This window comes from Hordeum vulgare, chromosome 7H (assembly GCF_904849725.1).
Source record: "Hordeum vulgare subsp. vulgare chromosome 7H, MorexV3_pseudomolecules_assembly, whole genome shotgun sequence".
In the NCBI taxonomy this organism is placed as follows: domain Eukaryota; kingdom Viridiplantae; phylum Streptophyta; class Magnoliopsida; order Poales; family Poaceae; genus Hordeum; species Hordeum vulgare.
Genome location: NC_058524.1, coordinates 52,930,995 through 52,953,059, shown reverse-complemented (window position 1 = coordinate 52,953,059; position 22,065 = coordinate 52,930,995). Strand labels below are relative to the sequence as shown.

General features: G+C 42.6%; 2 protein-coding genes and 2 long non-coding RNA genes across 5 annotated transcripts; 3 read left to right on the top strand and 1 right to left on the bottom strand.

Moving 5' to 3' along the window:
* Positions 1-982: 982 nt before the first annotated feature.
* Positions 983-5,158, top strand: LOC123408256. Its single transcript, XM_045101407.1, has 15 exons — positions 983-999; positions 1,130-1,270; positions 1,421-1,540; positions 1,613-1,855; positions 1,973-2,444; positions 2,533-2,639; positions 2,752-2,994; positions 3,088-3,166; positions 3,268-3,464; positions 3,571-3,657; positions 3,746-3,862; positions 3,989-4,102; positions 4,219-4,332; positions 4,459-4,730; positions 4,836-5,158. Exons 5-15 carry the CDS (start codon positions 2,243-2,245, stop codon positions 4,927-4,929), a joined length of 1,626 nt encoding a protein of 541 aa, XP_044957342.1. The 5' UTR covers positions 983-999; positions 1,130-1,270; positions 1,421-1,540; positions 1,613-1,855; positions 1,973-2,242; the 3' UTR covers positions 4,930-5,158.
* A 763-nt stretch (positions 5,159-5,921) lies between these two features.
* Positions 5,922-10,854, top strand: LOC123412264. Its single transcript, XR_006613458.1, has 3 exons — positions 5,922-6,065; positions 6,832-6,932; positions 10,764-10,854. It is a non-coding gene; the product is annotated as an uncharacterized LOC123412264 (long non-coding RNA).
* Positions 6,942-11,407, bottom strand: LOC123412263 (protein FAR1-RELATED SEQUENCE 5-like). 2 transcript variants are annotated; one of them, XM_045105210.1, is made up of 7 exons: positions 11,233-11,407; positions 11,097-11,137; positions 10,756-10,857; positions 10,507-10,572; positions 10,320-10,385; positions 7,420-10,222; positions 6,942-7,306 (listed from the first exon to the last, which is right to left on the bottom strand). In XM_045105210.1, the coding sequence occupies exons 1-7, from the start codon at positions 11,282-11,284 to the stop codon at positions 7,077-7,079; spliced, it is 3,360 nt and encodes a 1,119-aa protein (XP_044961145.1). In that variant the 5' UTR covers positions 11,285-11,407; the 3' UTR covers positions 6,942-7,076. The 2 variants fall into 2 exon arrangements, with proteins under 2 accessions (XP_044961145.1, XP_044961146.1); XM_045105211.1 differs by having other exon boundaries at positions 10,756-10,854.
* On the top strand, positions 10,865-11,151 carry LOC123412265. The gene is made up of 2 exons (XR_006613459.1): positions 10,865-10,903; positions 11,039-11,151. It is a non-coding gene; the product is annotated as an uncharacterized LOC123412265 (long non-coding RNA).
* Positions 11,408-22,065: the final 10,658 nt, after the last annotated feature.

Here is a 22,065-nt window from a genome sequence, read left to right as displayed (position 1 = left end):
TCAATCTTCGTTTCCGGACCATTCCGGAAACCCTCGTGACGTCCATGATCTCATCTGGGACTCCGAACAACATTCGGTAACCAACCATATAACTCAAATACGCATAAAACAACGTCGAACCTTAAGTGTGCAGACCCTGCGGGTTCGAGAACTATGTAGACATGACCCGAGAGACTCCTCGGTCAATATCCAATGGCGGGACCTGGATGCCCATATTGGATCCTACATATTCTACGAAGATCTTATCGTTTGAACCTCAGTGCCAAGGATTCATATAATCCCGTATGTCATTCCCTTTGTCCTTCGGTATGTTACTTGCCCGAGATTCGATCGTTAGTATCCGCATACCTATTTCAATCTCGTTTACCGGCAAGTCTCTTTACTCGTTCCGTAATACAAGATCCCGCAACTTACATTAAGTTACATTGCTTGCAAGGCTTGTGTGTGATGTTGTATTACCGAGTGGGCCCCGAGATACCTCTCCGTCACACGGAGTGACAAATCCCAGTCTCGATCTATACTAACTCAACGAACACCTTCGGAGATACCTGTAGAGCATCTTTATAGTCACCCAGTTACGTTGCGACGTTTGATACACACAAAGCATTCCTCCGGTGTCCGTGAGTTATATGATCTCATGGTCATAGGAACAAATACTTGACACGCAGAAAACAGTAGCAACAAAATGACACGATCAACATGCTACGTCTATTAGTTTGGGTCTAGTCCATCACATGATTCTCCTAATGATGTGATCCCGTTATCAAGTGACAACACTTGCCTATGGCCAGGAAACCTTGACCATCTTTGATCAACGAGCTAGTCAACTAGAGGCTTACTAGGGACAGTGTTTTGTCTATGTATCCACACAAGTATTGTGTTTCCAATCAATACAATTATAGCATGGATAATAAACGATTATCATGAACTAAGAAATATAGTAATAACTAATTTATTATTGCCTCTAGGGCATATTTCCAACACATATACCACATAGCAGTATGTGCCTTTTGACTTTTCTTTTCTGCTGTATCAAATTTTTTCTTTTCCTCATGCTAGTATCTGTTTGAATTTTGCACACATGGAAATCTTTTTTTGTAAGTTTTTTTTGATTTTTATGTTTCTGCAGGTCCGTTGCTTAGATTACATTGATTTTGGATCAATCCAGGTGGCACCTTTTATGCCTAGGATATGTGTTTGGAAAGGACAAATGATTAAGCATTTCAGTGACATGACCATTGGAAAAGATGGAAAATATGGACCTCTACGAGTAAGTTTTTCATTTTTTTGTCTTTTTTTTCTGAAAGTTTTCATAGATTATCAACTTATATATGTCTCTTTTCTTGCAATGTGCTTTTGAAAGTTAATTTTTTAGATTGTCTGTATTCATAGTTTTCTATTTTTTGCATGCATCTTGCAGATAAAAAAAGAAATAGAGACGTGCTATAAAGAAGGAACATGTGAGTGGGCAAGCACCATCAAGAATACAAATTTTAGGAAAGCGATTAAGATTGCTGCAGGAAATTTTTTGACTGACAAGGTATGAAAACTACAATTTTTTGTGATTCGCTTTTTTTATTTTCTAGTGACTCATGTTCTTATGTTGCAACAGGTCAAAGAAGAAATATTCATTGCTTTTGAAAACAAATGAGGGATCAAGATATTAATACCTGTATGAAAGCAAAAGGGCTTGTGTTGGAGACAATTCGGATCATAACAAATGGGTCATGCGAGTGAGGCAACACCGTTAAAGTGGGCTCTACTGGAACTGAGTTGATCCCAAGTCAGGAATGCAACAAATCTGGAGACACTATGAAGCTTAATTCAAGCGACCATGCGGACGATAACGATGGAGGTATGTGTGTATGTTGTTAAGTCATATTTTGTACGTCTTTTTTTGCCCATCTTTTTATGTGTTTGTTTTTGAATAGAATGTGTCAAAATTTTTAAATCATTCTTCTACTCATTGCAGGAGATATTGTGGAAATGAATAAAATAAAAAAGAAGGTTATAACAAGCAGTCAGCAATCTGATGGGTCTCCGGCTTTCAAAACTAATGCTGAGGAGCAAAAAATCTTGCTGGGCACCCAGACCGACCTTCAAGCTGAATGTAAAAAAGGAAATGCCTGCTGTTTCAAGTAGTCAGCACTCTGTTGGGTCTTCCGTTTCAAAAAATCATGCCGTCAAGGGGAAAATCTTGTTGCACAAGGAGACCAATCCCTAAGAAGAATGTAAAAAGGAAATGGATGTTTTATCATCGAGTCAACAGTCTGCTGGGTCTTTTACCTCAAAAAATGATGCTACAACAGGGAAAAAATTGCTGCTTACCCAGGCCAACCATGAAACAGAATGTAAAATGCAAATACCTGTTACAGCCACAACAACTCTTGTTGAACTAAACCAAGTACAAGGAAGTAGAGCACAAATAACTCATTCACACAAAGGTAAAGACCATTTCAATGCATTACATCAGCTTTGTCTTTGATTGAACTTACATTTATTTTTTTGACTTGCATCTTGATTCATCCACAGATGTTTTGATCCACTACAAAAGAAAAAGAGGAGCTTCGCAATCAAGTAGTGGACAACAAACTTTTTGTGCAATCAAGCAGAAGAAGTCATCTGAAGTCACTTTCAATGTATGTAGTATGACTTTTTGTTCTTTTTTTGTATTGGAGCTGATTTCAAAAAAATAAAATGTTCTCAACCAAATTTTGCTTCTCTTTTGTTTTTTGTATGTTCTTACAACAGGTTATCTCACAGAATGAACCAAGGGAGAAATGTGAGGAAGAACAAAATTTTTGTAATCAACAGGACAAGAGCAGCAGCTTCAACTACATGCTTAACATAGATAGTAAAGAAGATCACACTCGAAATGTAGTACATACTGTGAAAGAAGACATACATACAGAGCTCATTCAGTCCAAAATAAACGTCTCACAATTGAAGCCAACAACATTTTTTGGTTTTCAGAACACTCCTGTACAGGAATTGGTATGTAAAAAAAATTAGATGCACATCTCAACAGTTTTGTTTGTACAACTTTTGTTTGCATCATCTACTTTTCCTTTTTTTCGTTGAAAACAGGATCCGAATACCAACAAGTTCATCGGGCGTCTGGATAATCGAAGTATAGACATTAATGTACCACTGGAACCAGAGAGTGGTAACTATGTCTTTTCTCTTAGTCTGATCTGTTTATTTTTTTTCCAAAACACATAAACAATCACAAACGGTCTAACATTTTCTTTCTTCCCGCACATACAGATGAGATCTTTCAAAGAGGATACAATATGATTAGTAATTTTCTAGACAACGCAAGGGAAACATATTACTTTGTTGACGACATCACCCCGTCATTCAGGATCTCTGATGATGTAGATGATTGTGCAAATATTATTGAAGAACATGAACTATGGAGGCCCGTAGGAATGAAAGATGCGTGTTACAACAAAAACATAGAGGTCTGTTTTTTTGTTTTGTCTGTTTTCTCTGGTGCATGTAAATTTTTTGTATTGTGAACATCAAACTTCTTTTTGTAGCACTTACATTTTTTTTTTCTATAAGGAGGAAGCAAAGTTCAAAATCGCAAAAAACTTCAAGGAAATACAGTCTAAAGATTTTGATGTTCATCTCCAAGATAATACAAACCAAAAGGTATGGTACGATAACTTTTTTAAAATTTTTTGTTGCTATTTGTGTCGTATTTTAAATTTGTTTTTTTTGTTGTTAATCACAAAAACAGGGAAGCAGTAGTTCGTTCAAGGTTATAAGCATTCAGTGTGCCCAGAGGGACCCACAAAGTTACCAGATGTGCAAAACACCAAAACCTGCCATACCAGATGAGGAGATTGTTGATTTGGTGAGCACTCAAAATCTATTTTTGTGGTTTATCTTTTAACTATACTTCTTTTTGCCCATAGAAATGTATGGTGAGTATTTTGTTAAGTTTCATTTTTTTCATTTTCTCATTATTTTTTTGCTGCAGGTAACACCTGAAGTCCAAGCAACAACGTTTTGGAATCACAAGCAAACCTGCTACTCGCCATGGAAAAGTAATAGCCACATGAAAACAGAAAGCCCCCCACTCAAAATGAGGAAGGTAGTTTTCAAATTTTTTATGTACGTTTTGTTTGCCCAAGAACAACTGTTCTCATTCTCTGTTTGAATCTAATGATGTTTTTTGTTTTTCTGTTGCCTTTTGTGTGTTTTTCACAGCAATACTACAATGTACCAATAGTAGGTAGAAGGTTATTTGTTGAGGAAGAAAACTATGACCAAGATTCCATCGATAGCAAAGGAAATGAAGTACATTTCATAGAAGAAAAATCTGTAGGGGGCCATTTTTTAGTCTGTTTTTCTTCTTTTTTTGTTCTTCTTTTTTGTTTTTCTGTCCCCTTCTTTTCTTGATTACAACTCTGACCTTTTTTTTTTGAAATTTTCCCCCATTTTACATAGCCAGGAGAGCTCAAAATTTATCGAGATAGCAACTTCAGGGAACAAAGAAACACAATGGTGAATAGAACAGATGATATTTACAATACAAGTCTGTCGCTAGGAACGTCAAGCAGTTTCCGTGGAAAAGAAAATTTACCACCAAAGAGGGTTATTCAACCAAGCAGGTACCTCAGTTCTCCATATGAGTGTGATGATAGGGGTCCAATAATGCAACATGAGTTAAAGATGTACGAAATCATAACATTTTTGGGTGATGTTGAAGGCATAGCAACGTAAGTTTTCCTTAAAACATGCAGTAAATTTTTTTCTGAATGTTTTTGCTCTTTTTTTACTGCTTCTTTATGTATTTTTTTACCTTGATTTTTCAAAATGTGCAGCAAAGCAGTAGTTAACATTGACAAAACAATCGCCACATACGGACAGCTCGGGAACTCAATGAAAACAGATGCTCGTGTTGAGTCATACTTATAAACGTGTACTGCAGGCATCTATTCAATTCAAATCATCCTAGGAACTCACGAAAGCACTACTTCTTTCACACTGCATCTGTAAGCAAACATACAACTATACTGTGAACTTCTTTTGACGTTTTTACTTTTTTTTATTTTTTTCTGTCATCATTCTTAATTAGTTATTTTTTCTGTTATTCTAAAAATTCTAACCTTACACACAATTTCAAAGGAATATTTTCTTGGAAAATGGAAAAACGACGAGGCAAGGATTTGGTGGAGGAACAAGCTAATTACAAATTTCACCGGAGCTTCAAAAGCACATGACCTTTACATGTCACATAAGGTGTGTTTTCCAACTTTTTTCTGTCTATCTATACAGTTTTTCTAGTTTTTCCCATAATTAATCAAAACTAACTTTTTTTTGCACTCTTACTTTCTTTGATAAAACTTCACAATGGATCAACACAAGCTATACTTTCCAACACTGCACAACTCACATTACTTTCTGTTCGTCGTGGACTTGACTGGACGCACGTTCAATTTTTTGGATTCGGTCTATGACGAGAACAGCTTGTACCACAAGGGCATCAAGAAAAAAATTGTAAGCCAAAGCTTTTTTCTAACTGTGTGTTTTTTTATTTTCAACTTGCAGCTGAAGCACTACATCTTTTGTACATTTTTTTGTTTTTCTCTGCATTTTATGTGTGCTAACATGAAGACATGTTGTTCTTATGAATGGCAGATTTCAAGTTTTATTTGCATTTGGTACGAATCTCAGATGAAAGCAATGAACTTCAATTCATTCACTACAGTATACCCCAGAGTCCCTCAACAAAACAACGAGTAAGAAAATAGCAGAACTATATTTTTTTGCGACTCGTTCTTGTCGTTGTTATTTTCCTTGTGTTTATACAATTTTTTGTTCTCTGGCTTACAAAACAAACTGACTTTTTTTTTCTTTTGCCCTTTTACTTGCGTCAGCACTGATTGTGGGATTTTCACTATGAAACTGGTGCCCAAGGAACCCAATCCCTATAGCTTTTTCAGCAAAAGACATACCACATGCAAGAATCAGATATGCTGTTGATCTCATGTTCAGCCCCTACAACAAGCTATATGATGAAAAGAAACGTGTCAAGGAGTACTGCCTATAGGGTAATTCATGCATTTTTTTGTTCTTGTATCTTATTTTTTTTTCAGATTTTAATAGTCTGTTTTTTGTTTTACACTTGTCTTTAAAATGATTGTTGCTTATTCCCCCTTCTTTTTGTTTCAACTTGCGCAGGCATGGAAAGACAAACGCCAGATGCTCAGTAGTGGCCACTCAACAAACTGTTGCCTACACAAGACAAAAGACTTATATAGGAAAATGTAGCGAAAATACTATATCCTGCATAGTACAGGATAGCAAAAAGAATACAAATTTTTTTAGATGTTTTTTTTCATGTTGGACAGATGTAAACATTTTTTTGCGTTCTACCATTTTTTGTTATTGTACTGAAACCTAAGTCTGCTCCTTTTATCTTCATTCTTATTTTTGCAAATGCAAATAGCTGCAAATACATCACCAAGGTTTTAAAAAAAAGTACATGAATATGTTTTTGTTTTAGAGTTTTTAAGTCTATAGTATTTTTTTTGTCTCCATCCGTAAGAAAATATTTTTACGTACGGAACATTTTTTGCTTCCTTTTTTTATATGTCATCATTTTTTTTGTGTGTGTTTTGTGCATTTTGCTGGAGGAGGGCAAATGAGTAAACAACACAGAACCTCATGATTGATTTTTCTATATGGTTAGTATTTTGTTTTTTTGCACAAGGCCACCAACTGTTTGTTTTTTTCATTCGGTTCACTGCTAGTATTGTTTAAAGATTTATTATGAATCTGTTTTTCTAAAGCTTTTTTCATCTTAAATTTCATCAGCCTTCAAAAAGAGGGGAGAACAAACATGCGTCGCCATTTGTTGTGCATCATTCGTAACAAGAATTTGCAACACTTACAAAGATCAACAACACCGCAAAAAGGTATTCTTCATTTGCATTGCAATTTTTTTTGCAGCAATACATAGTTTCCACTACAGAATTTTTTTGATGGAGCAACATTTTTTCAGATCAATGACATAGGTTCTAGTCTTTTTACAATACTTGATGGAGCAAGATATGTCTTCTTCAAGATGCAGTAGCAAAATCTTCTTGACTTGTTTGCTGATCAACACTTTTTTGCTTTCCTCCTGTTTGTGTCTTTCTACCTGGTAGCCCCCTTGCACGACTAGTTGGTAGCCCCCTTGCAGCACTAGGTGCACTAGTAGCATCTTTTTGTGAACTCCGTTTCTCGTTTTTTCTTTTGCTACCTTCTGTTTGATTTTTCATACAAGTATCATGCGAAGTAGGAGTCACATCTGCAACAACAAGGTTTTTTTGTTACTTACAACCATGAGGGTGCAAGGAAGCTACGATGCAATGAATTAGTAGGTTTGTTTCAACTTTATTCAGGCAAAAAAACTAAAAATACCTGATGTTTTTTTGCCAACTGTAGTCTTCTTGTGAAATTGAGACTTTGGAATGTGTTTGTTTGTGCATGAAACAAAAACATGGTCATGCTGACCACAGTGGCCACACCCAATCTGTTGTTTTGCATGTAATTTCTCCAAAAAAGTCTTGTAACGTTCCTGTGGACGCCCTTTCGAAATAATAACATATGGATCTTTTAGGTTCTCTCCATAACCATCAGGGTGTTCTTTGTTAATAACAGGAGATGGAGGTGAACTTGGTTCAGACTGCTTGCCTTGCATTTTTTGTTGCTCCTCTGCCAAAGTGATCTCATCTAGCTTTGCCTCTATCTTAACGCCTTCAGCAACCAGATACATGTATTTTTCATTAGACGACGCAGCATCAGAAGCCCATTCATTGAGTCTGCTAGACAACAACATGTACCTAAGGTGATGGTCACCTGCTGTTAGTTCCTCAGGGACTCCATACCTTAGTTTTCTGATGTCTTTTTTTTCCTTTGGTCTCCATATGTGAATGTAGTATTTCTCGGGCAACACCGACAAGTTAAGATGCATTAACACTCTAAGAATGTGGCTCCACACAAGACCATCTTTTTCAAACTTCGCACAAATGCAAGTGAAGTCCTCTTGGTGGATGTCAACAATGACAACATATCTGCGGATTCTGAAATCTTTGTCAGCAAGCATTCTTGTCTTGTACACCTCAAATCTACTGTTTTTCTCAACTTCCTCCACATGCAACTGGTTTGCAAACTTTATAACTTTCTGAAATCTGTAGAATATAGCTCTATTGTACTTGTTAGCAGCCTGCAATTCTAGTTCACTGCAGAGCCAGTAGGTTGGTTTTGTTATCCTTGTAAGTGAGTCTTGCTCTTTCTCATTCTCCTGCATTGCTTCCAATATCCGTTGGTACTCACGCAGAAAGCTAACCACACCGAATGTTGATCCTACATTGTCCTTAAATATAGCATTTGTGCCTTCACTTCGAGCAGTAGAATGGATAAAGGGGAAGAAGCATTTCTTGAAATACACTGGGACAAACAGCTTCCTGTACTTCCACATGTACCTGAAGTACTTGAGGTTGTCGACTCCATATTTGTGTGTCATTTGGGGCCACAACATCTCAAATTCTGCCTCTGTAAGGCAGTTATGTATGATGTCACTGAAATCAGGATACAACTCTGGGTTTAATGAAAAAGTTCGCACACATCTCTCCTGAACCTTTTTCATTATGTGGAAGAGGCAGCACCTATGAACACTTCCCTTGAAAACAGTAGGAATAGCACTTTTCATTGCAACATCTTGGTCCGTAATTACTGTCATAGGAGTTTTTTGATGCATGCAGTCTAGGAATGTTTTAAACAGCCACTCAAATGTGTCAACTGTTTCATTGTTAACAATAGCACAAGCGAACAAGCAATTGAGACCATGCCCACTGATGCCAACAAATGGTGCAAATGGCAGATTGTAACGGTTTGTTTTGTATGTTGTGTCAAAACTCAAACAATCACCATAAAGCTCATACATTTTTCTCGAGTAGCCATCTGCCCAGAATATGCACAAGACCTTGTTGATGTCTTCGTCGGCAACTTTGAAAGCATAGTAGAAATTTGGATCTTCTTTCTGCTTGTTCCTAAAGTACTCAAGCACCTGTAACATATCGCTCTTGCCATTTTCTCTGTTTATGGTTGTCCTAACATTGCTAACATATTTCTTTGTGTAGGGCGCATTGCCGCCACGTAGATAAGAAAGAATGGCCATGATCTTCCTAGTGGGCATCTGCACTGAGTTGAATGTTCTGATGAACAACTTCTCTTGTTCTGTCATATGCTTGTGTGATCTTAAATATTTGGACTCATCCGGAGGGCTTAGGGTGTGGTTGTGTTCCATACCAATAGATGTTACAAGCCAAACTTCTCCTTTTCGTGTTGCAACCATCTTAGCCTGACACCCAGTTATTTCAATGAAGTTTTTTCTTTTCCTTTTCACCTTCTCAGGCGGTGGAACCCCTGTTTTCTCTTGGTTCTTGAGCTGTCTCTTTTTTTTCCTTTCTTCCAGCACATCTTCACTAACAACTTTCCCTGAGCGGTTGCATTTGAAAGTGTAACGTGTTACCGCCTTGCCACCAGGGTTACTGGCATGGTAAGTACCTGCCTTTTTAATTGCAAAACCACAGATGGCTGCGTACTCATTATAGAAAGCATATGCAGCTTCATGAGAAACAAAGGGCATGCCCACATGCGGGACATGGTGGCTGCGCACTTCTTGGCTGCAAGTCTGAGCTGCGGCAACACTATCATTTTCTAGGAACATTAAAATGTCCTCTTGTGAAAGCTGTTCTATATTTTCCTTGTGCCCAGTACCACCATCTCGTTCATCTTGTTGATCATCACATTGAGGTACATTCTGTTTTTTTCCAAACGTATACGCTTGTTGAGAATTGTCTGAATCACCATCAGCACTCATGTCGTCGGTCAAACTAGGACCATGACTACAACCAGCTGGAGTTGTATCATCTGTAAAATGTTCTCCAAGCCTAAAACCACCAGCAGCTTCATCAGCATTAATGGTTAAATCATCGTCTAATTCGTCATCCATTTCATCGTCATCACTGCTGTGTGGTCTGTATCCAGAGTGGTAGCTACTGCCTGTGTGTTCTTCAGTTCGGTTGTTGTCCCAGATCCAACTAGGAAAACCTTCCGCCCCAACGTCTATTTTCTGTATTTGCTTTGTTTTTGTTGTTTGACACATGTTGTTATCCTGTTCCAAGCGTCCATATCGTTCGGTCAGCATGAACATGTCATTCTGCATCATCAATAACAAAATTAGTAATCTTTTTTTTCATGTCGTGGCACATAAGAGAGCGGTGAAATGTACATACATAAAATCCAGTCAACTTTACCTCATGATTAATTCCTCCACCAGGGTTTTCTTTGTGACCAAAATGCTGGGATCCACCAATCCCACCCTGTTATCAGTAAACATGTTATGCAATTTGCTTTATTCAGTTAGTTCGGACATTTTGTTCTTTTTCCCATTTTTTTTGCGTAGTACATGTGAAAGTATAAAAAATACTTCTCCTATAGTACCTCTTGACTGGCAGCCATCAACAACTGCGTGTAAGTTAAGTTGATACCTTCAAGGAAATCCATATCCTGCATTTTTTGTTTTATAGTTTTTGTTATTGGAGCATCTCACAAAATACTTCGATGCAATGAATTTGAAGAGTTCTTTTTTCTATTCATAAACGAAATACATGTGGTGCAACTGAACTGAATTTTTTGTTTTCTACCTGAACGGGGGTCAGCAAATTGCAATGAATTTTTCTTTTTTCTTACCTGAACAGTGGTCAGCAAATTCTTGGAAGCTGGAGCATCAACATTTTGAAGATTTTGTTGCAAAAGGGCTCTCTGGTTGGAGTAATCTGGATGTTGTGCCTGCTGCAACTGGATTTTTCTCAGTCTGGAATGATCAATTAACAGCAAGGTATTAAAATGTGAAACAAAACTATTTCATGTATGCTACCCAAAGTGGCCAGAAAATTACTAGCTTTACAGTTCTTCCTCCCTACCTTTTTTTTAGTCAGATTTAACAAACTATGTCTTTTTTTCTTGGCATCAGATGGTACGTACACACATGTAGTTTTTGCATGCAAAGTTGGTCTCAAAAACAAACAAACCTGGCTGCCCATAAGGAATTGGCCATACTGCTCCAAGATTCCTGTGAAAAAAACAGAGTTTATCAAGATTTTCAGATCTAAAAGAAGAGGAGAAAAAGAACTACAAAATTGGATCCATGGATGGAGCAGAACAAACCATCCTTCAACAAACCATCCTCGTGAGCTTCTTTCCCTCCCCTTCTATCCATGATGTGCCCTTTTTCTTTTGATTTTTGTGAAGCTTCTTCAATGCCTAAGTACAGCCGCCACCACCTTGCATAGGGTTAGGGAGGGAGGAAGGGAGGAGAGGAACGAGGGGAAAGTGCAGCTGGGGGAGGGGGTGAGGGGGCTGGCGTGTTTTGGGGTGGGGGGAGGGGTTGGGATGGGTTCAGGGTTTAGAAAGGACTTTTTACATCTTTTCTGTCTTGTAGCTGGCGACTGAGGCTGTTTTATAGGCCAGTTCTGAAAAGTCAAAACGGCCCAAACAAACAAAAAAACAAACAAACAAACAAAGCCCACAGATGAAAGAAAAGTAGAAAGGATAAAAAATGGGCCTAATCTGTTTCGGGTGACGTCAGCCGACTGAGACTTGGCCAAGTCTCAGTCGACTTAGACTTAGACAGTCCTTATTATTAGGGAGAGAAAAGGTATAGAAGACCAAACATGATACGGTCATTACGGTTTATATATATGTGAAACGAGTGATTATATGACATTGACTCATCATATAGCACCGCATTTCACTCTGATGTCCAGTTAAATGGATCTGTTGACCAGTCATCTCTCGAGTCGCTGCTCTCGCAGCTCGCCTGCGCCCTGCCGCCTTGTCGCACGCGCCCTGCTCGCCATCGCTCGCCTCGCCCCGCATCGTGCCCACACAAATTGTTTCCTGCTTCCGATCGAGGCCACGCCGGAGCTGCGGCGGCGGCTGCGCTGCGGTGTGCAACAGTACGGGTGAGGCCGGCGTGGCGCCCCCCTCTCGACAGGCGCCTCCCCGGCGTCGCCGACCCGGACCAGCCCTCGCTCCCCTACGCCGAGCTCTGGATGGGCACGCAATCGGCCGCGCCCTCGGTCGTGCTCCTCAGTGGCGATCCCCTCGGCGTCTGGCTCGTGCGCACGTCCGCCGCCCCCATCCCCGTCGTCGTCGCGCGCTGGCCCAACGGCCTCCCGTTCCTCTCCAAGGTTCCGCCTCCTTCCTGTGCTCTACGGCTGTTGCGGGAATGCGGCACAGCTGCTGCGGCGACGGCCTAGGCTTAATGGTGGCCGACGAGGAGTGCGGGGTCCCCCGATGACATGCGAGCATGCGGGGGGCAGACGAGCGCGCACGCGGGGGCAGGCGCGAGCTCGCTGGCGAGTGCGACGAGCTGCGGCAACTGCGGCTTGGGAGTGGACACGGCGTGGAGCAGGGCCGTAGCACCGACTCGAGAGCAAGCGCGTCACGGAGTGGAGGTCGCGACGGCGAGCAGGACGCGAGCGGCAAAAATGCACTCCCTCCATTTCTAAATATAATTCTTTTTACACGATTCACTATAGGACTACATACGGATGTATTTAGACATACTTTAAAGTATAAATTCACTCATTTTGCTTTGTATATAGTCTCTTAGTAAAATCTCTTAAATGACTTATATTTAGAAACGGAGGGAGTAGTGCGCAAGCGAGCTGCGGCGGCCTAGGAAGAGCAAGTCGGGCACACAAGTTGCGACACCATAACCTCCACACTACCAGTCGAGCACCAGCCGACTGCAGCGTCGTGAGCTCTAGCCCATGAAGAGGGCAAACCGGATCACATGGCCTTCAAGACGACGCCCCAAAGGGGGAAGCGATGATGCCAACACCGACGCCTAGTCCGACCGGGCTTTAGGTTTTCACTCGAAGACTTGGGACCGACGGTGTGCACGGATGGACTACTCGACGGCGCCTCCGATGAGGTAGAATGACGTCCACAAACGCCGACGCCGCCGGCGAGCAAACTTTCGCTTGGAGCATCGCCCACCACCACACCCTCACGCGATGCACCTCCGCTAGCCCGCACACCTCCCGTGAGGCCGCTGCGCCGACGGCACGCGAGAGCCATCGCCAATCCACGTCGCTAGCAGCCACAGACGAGCCGGAACCGGTCGAAAAGCAACCGGATTTGGCACCACCTCCATGCAACACCGCAACAACCCCATGAGCCAGCAAGAAGGAGCCCACGCGAAGACGAAGGGCCCGAAGACATGGGAAGGGGGTGCAACCCCACCCCCACTCGTCGAGCAGGAGCCTCCAGGGCACAACCCTAGATCCTACCGACGACGCCACCGCGGACGCCACCCGCCGGAGACGCAGCCTCGGGGCCCCACTCGTCGGAGCCGCAACACCGTGCAAGGAGGGCAGCCTCACCCGCCGCCAGCTCCCGCAAGGCGCCAGATCTGCACCGCCAAAAGCCCCCACGCACCCGAGCCTTGCCCCGTGCCGAAGCCCAGCGAGGCCGAGCCGCGCCCCGCGCACCCACCCGGACCGCCCCGAACGCAGCCGCGCCGAGCTCCAGCCACAGCGGACAACCCGCATCGCCCCGTCCAAGCCAGAGTAGGGAAGGGCCCCGCCGCCGCCGAGCCGCGCAGGCTTCGCCCGACGACGAGGGAAGGAGAGGACGGTCAGGGATCTCACTAGCGGTGGCTAGGGTTGGCTCCCGAGCCGCTCGCGGGAGCGACCAGGAGAGCCTCAGAAGAAGTGCAATCCTCATGGCGAGATTTGATGTATATTGCTTTAGACTTATTCAGAGGTTCAGCAACAACTACTGCAGCTCCAGGGTGCTAATTCATATCCCTTAGGGGCACATGCACGAAGACTTCACGACTGTTGTTCACAAGGTCGAATAGGCTGTGATAGAGGAGCGGCAACAACAACGCGTCAACAACTCGTTCTAATGACGGTAGTGGTCGTTCGTTCATCTAGAGACCTTGATGTATTTTTATTATGTTTTAGGAGCTTTGTACTTCCAATTAACTTTTGACAACTTTGATTTGTATATTTTAAAAAAAAATCTACAAATTTGAAACCAAGACTTGAGATACAAATGCCTTGAGCAAAATGATTGTGATCATCTTAGCCACCACATTTTACTTCCGCAAAAAAAATAAAAAATAAAAAAAAATCTTAGCCACCACATTTTGATTTATTTATCACAAACTGATAAACAACGGTTTAACTTTTCGCAGGAAGAATCAAAAGATGTCCAGATGCATGGTAGTACGGTTAGTGTCATGGTCGTGGATATGTTGTCCAAGCCGTTGTCGGAACCTATGTTCAGAAAGTTCAAACAATATCAACCTGAGTGACTGGAGTCGCATGGTAGTACGGTTAGTGTCATGGTCCTGGATATGTTGTCCAAGCCGTTGTCAGAACCTAGATTCAGAAAGTTCAAAGAGTCTCAATGTGAGTGAGTGAGCCACATGGTAGTACGGTTAGTGTCATGGTCGTCGATATGTTGTCCAAGCCGTTGGTGGAACCTATGTTAAGTTCAAACAATCCCAACATGAGTGACTGCAGCCTATGACTCTGTGAGTAGAAATCCATATGTTCTTCCCTTTTCATTTCAATAGAAAGAAACAAAAGGTTTTATTATGTTATCAATGTGTTTTAAGATAGAAACTATTAATGAGAATAATCAAAACTGGATATAAACAACAATATATTATTTAAAAATAGTAACATATTATTTTAAAAAATGGGAAAAGGTAAGCAAAAATATATTCACAATAAAAAATATTTTAAGAAAACATAAATGAAATACTTATTTTCCCTGGATTTTTAATTGGTGGTGGTGTTACGGCACAGGGATGCCTCGTCATACGAGAAGCCGGTCTGACCCCCCCCCCCTTCCACGGTCGTTGTACGGGCTCATCGGCTGTATGAAGGGAAGGAATCGAAAGACTTGAAGTAACGACAGGGAAACCAATGTCCAAAATAAGTCCTTCCGACTAACATCATATGACCCTACACCCGGTTATCCTTATAAGCCAAGGTCAACCCCAAGAACCTAGAGTTCCATACCCGTGGATCAGCTTTGTAACCACATAACTAATACAACTGAGCATGAAGTATGGTTTTACCTTCATCATGAGGATCCGAACCTAAATAAAACTGACTATATTTCATTGTTTTTCATCTGATCTACCCCTCTCGTCAAGGCACCCTATCGAGGGATCTGTCAAAAATAACTCAGACAATTGGGATTAATGACGGCATGACCAATCCGTAAGATAGGAGGCAATTCAAATATGTTGGGGTAACGAGGCAATCAAATCAATCTATTCCTTCTATAAGGACATCTCCAACGCTGACCCTCATATCATCAGCATTTGTTCGGACCGTGCGAACCCGGCCGCAGAAGCCATCCAACGTTGACATATATCGGTACGCTTGACGGTCCGGACACGCGTTCTCCGGTAAAATGAAGACAAAGTGTGTGTGTGTGGGGGGGGGGGGGGATGCGGGAGTCCGGACAACAACCACGTTGGACTTTGACACCCTAGGACAACTAAATCCGCCCTCTCGGTCTTATTTTGTTTCACTCCACCACTTCTTTACCTTGCTTTGCATCCGCATCCTTTACCTCCGCCGTCGTCGTTGTACCTCTCCTGCCGCCATACATGCATTGTCATCCGCCTTTTACGATGACGCTATTCCATCCTAAAGTCTTTTGTACCCAGGTACACTGCGTCACCCCGTCGACAACCTTCATGGCGGCCATCATGATCAGTAGGGGTAGGTGTATTGTTGGAGATATCCTAACGAGGCAACCAAATCAATCTCTTCCTTATATAAGCTGGTCCTGGTGCAGTTTTCCACGAGTCATCAGTGTGGAATGGACCGAGCGCAATCTGTAAACCTCACATCAGTAAAGACCTGCGATTCCACGATGTTTCTTCCTCGAGTGTTCTTGTCCTTGTCCTCGGCGGTTCTTTCAGCACGAGTAATCATGAGATCAGGTCGCTCCTCTGGATCCTTGTCTTCAGCTGGACGCAAAATGGGTTTTTGATTACCATAGCATGGCACGTAAATCAGTTGAAAAGGAATACGGCGAATCATTATCGTGGAAACGGAGAGCTTCAATGGTGGGTCTCCATCAGGGAAGACTCTACTGTGCTCACGGCCGGCGTCCCGACTGGAAGTCTGGGATCGCTACTAGTAAGACAACACATGACAGACAACCTGCACCGTTTTTCCGAGGTTGCATGGAAAAAAACATGTGAGGCCAAATAGAGCCTGGCAAGAAGATATAAGCCAAAATACATCGTTTGCATGTTGATTGGTTACATGCATATAGTATAGATTGTCTGCATCGTGGAAGACTTCTCTATCCGGTGTTTGGTTGCATACATATATGGTGATTAGAAATTGAGAAATAACGACTATACTGAACAAAAAGGTTAAAATGGAATATTCACTGCCACTAAGACCAGAACTGAGTCTGGCCTCTCGTGGCTCCTCCTCCACCGGCTCACCCACTGTCACCATCGGCATGAGGGACTGTCAAGCACGTCCATGACGCCTGCCTGCACGCTCACCACCATAGCCGTCCTTGCTGTCCACCTCTTCTTCGTCCTCCTGTCGCTCGGTCGCACCATGGAGCTGCGCTTCACGACCAACTATGCCATGGACTACTATGCCCCGCCACCTGCCTTGGACGACACTGTTGCTGCCTCTGAGAGACTGCTTGGCATGCCTCGCCGCGGCCACCAAGAAGCTCACTTGTTGCGGCGCGTCGACGTCTGAAGGAGCAAGGGCTGCTTCCTGGCCTACAACGACGGCAACACCTCCACTACGCACAAGGATACCTTCAGTGGCATTCAGGGGCGGACCTAGAAACTACTTTAAGTGGGGGCAAACAATAGAAGTGGGGGCACACTTTGTACAAATTTACATAGTTTTGGTAAAAAATTCTGAGGACATTGTCTCCTTCGGCGAGGAGGTCTACCCTGCAGTGACTACTCGCCAAGGACTAGTGAAACAAAAAAAATACACAATACGAAAGTCGTGTCAAACAGCGAGGTGAAACTACTCCTCAAAGAAAACTTCAAACGGTCGACCGTGTCCAACGAGTATGACAAAATTCCTCCAAAAAAGATTCAAATGTGAGCACAAAATTCAACATATAGAGTGAACGAAACTATGATCCGATCGCCTCAAAGGAATCAGAACAACGAGGTGCATCGGTTTCATGCTTTCCGTGCCTCTCACACCAACTAATCTATCACAACCGGGTCTCTCGCGAAAGCAAAACCATGTCTCTCGTGTACGGTCTCATGAATCGAAGCACGGTTTCATAAAACGAGGTGCATATTTTCCGTGTACAACTTATCACAACCGTGTCTCTCGTGAAAACAAAACTGTGTCTCTCGTGAAAGCAAAATCGTGCCTCTCAGAAAAAAAACAAAAAACATATTTTTTTTCTATTTCGAAGAGGCACGAACATTCCTCTCGCGAACGCAAAACTGTGCCTCTCAGGGAAGCAAAATCGCGCTTCTCTAAAAAAACAGAAAACACATTTTTTTCGTTTTTGAAAGGCACGATCGTGCCTCTCGTGAACACAAAACCATGCCTCTCGTTAAAGAACACATTTTTTTCACATAATTTTTTGAATTTTTTTTGTCAAAAAGGTATGAAAGATCGATGAAAAAACAAACACAACAAACACCCAAAAAATCAATCTAAAAAACCAAAAACGCATGCGAAAATAAAAATCAAAAATATATAAAAATAATAAAATCCGAGGAAAACACTCAGAGCGTGACACCGTTGACCATGTTCACATATAAAATGAACATATATATAAATATTTATCCGAAGGAAAAAAATATTAACCAAGCGTTTGAAAAATGTGAAATGTTCATATATAAAATGTTGACCATGTATTTAAAAGTACATTTATATTCCAAAACTGGTAATCGAGTATTTTAAAAAATAAAGAAAAAATATTGACCATGTATTCATAAAATGTTAATCTTATATTGAGAAAATGTTAATCAAGCAATTAAAAAGTTAAAAATGTGTATAGAAAAAATATTGACCATGTATTACAAAAACGTTTAATTGTATTGGTAAAATGTTAGACATGTATTAGAATTGGTTTGTTCACATATACAAAAAAATATAGAATAATTACCAACAGAACAAAGAAAACTGAAAAAATAAGGAAAAAAAATGAAGAAAGCAAAAAATAAAAGAAACAAAAAGAACCCCCCCCCCCCCCCTCCCCGAGGAAAACCTGTCGAATCGCCTCAAGTAAGACGCGCCTACTACTTACCACGAATGGGAGTTTGTCGGAGAGGCTAGCAGCGCCTGCAATCTCCCCAAAGAACAGGGATCGATCCTTACTTCTCTGTGTGCTCCTTTTACTTACTACTACTCCCTCCGTTTCTAAATATAGGTCTTTTTAAAGATTGTACTAGTGAACTACATACAAAACAAAAATGAGTGAATCTATGTTCTAAAATATGTTTATGTACATCCGTATGTAGTCCTCTAATGAAATTTCTAAAACTACTTATATTTAAAAACGGAGGGAGTATGTGCCTGTGAATGGGCCGGTCCAATACGACGCGGGGGTGAGGAAACACCTTCAAGCGAGAGCTGCTACCATCTCGCTTAACGGGAAACATACCGCTCACATGGGCTTTCAAGGTTTCGTACTGAAAAATGGAGCAGGGACCGGGCCGTCGACGGGCCACCCGCTAACATATGGAGTACGCTACGCCTACGCTTGATCCTCGAAAAAAGAGAGCAAACGGCAACACAATCTACCTACCCCCATGCACCATGGATCCTCCCATACGAAACGACTCCATGACCTTGCTTCCTTTCTAAAAAAGACATGATCCCGCTCCCACCACACACACACACACACAGCTCAATCATTGTATAGTACACTACAATTAACTACTGCCACCACAATTAACTGCCAGCAGTGAAGGAGAGAATGTGAAATCGGGCGATCGATCGCTCGATCAGGGAATGTCGGCGCTAGCATAGCAGCAGCTAGCTAGCTAGCTGGTGGCATCCTCCGCTCTGTCCTGCTGGCGATGATGGCGCCGGCCGATCTAGCCAGCCAGCAGGATTAGATGCTTTACCCAATTCTGACTTTCATGTCCGCCTCCCTCCCTTCTGTATTCGTCTCCGCGCTGCACGCAGCTTCCTCCCCCACATTCTACTCAACCCCAATGATCCCATCTAGGGCCTTGTTTATTCGGTGGCTGATCTAATCATCTCTCTCTCGGTCGGTCGGTCGGTCGCCAACGATGCCGTCCAAGCGAAAACCATACATGCGGTACGGCCACAAGCTAAGAGCTAGCTAGGGACAACTGGATTCGGCGGGGTGGTAGGTGAAGGCGCCGCTTTCGCGTTGCAGACCCTGGAAAACGATCCATCCACCGGCTTTCCTTTCCTTTCACAAAGATGATCGATCATCGACTGGGTTAGACCCCATGGTTCTCCAGTGGCTTACAAGTAGGTATGATCCGCGTGCCTTGCATTGGTGAAGTGGGGTGCTGCATGCCTTCGTTCGGCTTGGGTTGGGTGGAGCACTGCCTGGGTGCACGACGCCGGATCGTAAAATGGGGAACTTGCCACAGGTTGACAAGTGTATTCCTCCCTTCCCGTTCAAGCTAGATGGTTCGGGTGATCAGGGATCATTTCATATTAAGGAACCATGTCATGTGGCCTTTTTGCCGTAGCTTTATGTCTTGTTCACCGAGGGGCTTTGGATAAATTTACCTATAGGTAGGTTTGAAACTGCTTTCCATACCCCCTCCTAAAGAAAGAAGGGAATTGCACATTTTACAATTTGTGTGCAAGACACGAACGCTCTCTCCCTTCCTCTCTCGGTAGCCCCTATCCGTCTCCGCCTCTTAGACCGTCCTACCACCACCACCTCTTTCCACATTGTTGCATTGCTTTGGGCGGCAACGACACCGACTCTTCGAAAAATCTCTTGCTCCACAGAATTCTTCTCTCACGTTGGTCGCTCTCCTAAATCCTTCGTCGCCGCACCATCGCTCTTGCCTTCTTCTCTGCCTCCGATTCTGCGGCGGCTCTCACACAATCACGTTCAACTTCGTTTCAATGCCTCCTAGCTCCAACAGCTGCTATTGTCGCCTCCGCCGGCTTGGCGAGCCACCCATAAGACCCGCTCGCTCGTTGCACAAGGCTTGCACACTTTCGAAACGGGGTCGCTCCTCGCAGCTCATATAGATGCCGGGGAGAGAAGAGGGGGGTGGGGTAGGGGGGGGTGTAAAATAGGTTTCAAAATACAGGGTGTCATTTGGGCTTTTGGGCAAGTGAAATGTGCGGAGGGCATATATGCAACTTCGCCACGTGACCAAGCGGAGCATATATACAAGCAAGGCGCGACCGTACACGTGCACGTACCGAAGCGGGACGGCGAAACGTGGAGCTGCGCATGCACCTGCGTGCAAGTGCAAGGCAGAAAAATAATGTCTAGCAACGGCGAGAAAAGGCTCACAGCCGAGACAAGCAACTCCTACTCAGCAGCACCACCCACGTTTGATGGTGCGCCCCAATTATCATCCCACTCCCCTCTCTTCGACTCACCAGCGGCTACGGTGGGCTGCCCATAAAATACCACACACTACTTTACTTACACGTATTATTGTTATGCCTTCCCTTCCATGGAATAATAAAAGGTTAGCAGCATGCACTGATTGATGGCCTAGCTGATCTAACCCCCTGCCACTCCGGTGTTGGTTGTCCCTCGTGCGTCACCGGTCACTCACTCTAATCATACCGCTTAAACTAAACCCACGACGCCGCCCTGCCAGCCAGTGTGCAACCAATTAACCTGCTTGGAGTAACACACGTACGCTTGGGGACGCTATATATGATAGTGGCATGTTAATTTATCTGCCCACCGTTTCGAGTCATCCATGGATATAAGAATTCAACCCTGACAGTGCTAATCCACGCACTCTCATGTTTATCTTTTCTGGTTTCTTTCATGCAACCAAAGGTTGGCCAACACCTTGCTCCATCTTCCTTAAAAAAGATCAACAATTGTTTCATCTGCCACACCCTCCTGCCCTGCTTCATCATAAGATAAGAGGCGCAAAGGTAGATTAGTCGCGGATCGGGTATTTGCTCGGACATATTTGAAAACATGATTTGAAAGATTTTACGGTGGTTCTTTTGGGTCTTATAAAATCATTGGATAGGCTGGTTTGATCCATGTTCACATAAATTTTCAAGCTATATTTTTGGAAAATGTTTTTATAATTTTCTTTGAGTCTAATACATAATTTTTATTTGGCCCTCACTATTTTATGCTTTCTCTCTGATATGATTTCACCATTAGGTGGTAAAGCGAAAACGATTCTTAGTTGAGACTACATCAATATATTTTCTCTTCTTACAAACATACCATGGGTAAAGTTTATAATAGTATGACATGATTGAACTTATATTTTTTTTAGAAAGTAGTTAAGACTAGGTTGAAAAAGAAAAATTAACAATGTCATTTCATCCTTGGGAAAGTGCAAAGTGCATATAAAGTCCCAACAATATTCCGGAGGTCCCTAGTTGATCCTAATATTACAAAAGACCGCACATGAATCTTGCAAGCTAGCACATGACAATCTACAGAAACTTTTGGTATGCCCCAAAAATCCCAAATACACAAAAGACCATCCTTCACAACAATATGAGTTCGTCTATCTTGTTGGCCACCTCGGTCATCTCACCGTTGATGCCGTGGATTTGGTTTTGCGTGGGCATGACCTCAAATCCTTCGCCTTCATCTTCCTCCGGTACTTACTTCTCTTTTTCTTTAGTAACCCCCCGCACTATCAATTAATAATAGCCTCTAAACCTTGGATGCTGACCGATGCCAAATAATCGACATAGTTATCTTGTTCATTTTTTGATGGCAGAGTTTGGAACCACCGTGACCCCTCTGTTGAATCCCAACTTGGAAAGGGCCATAAATGTATTGGCA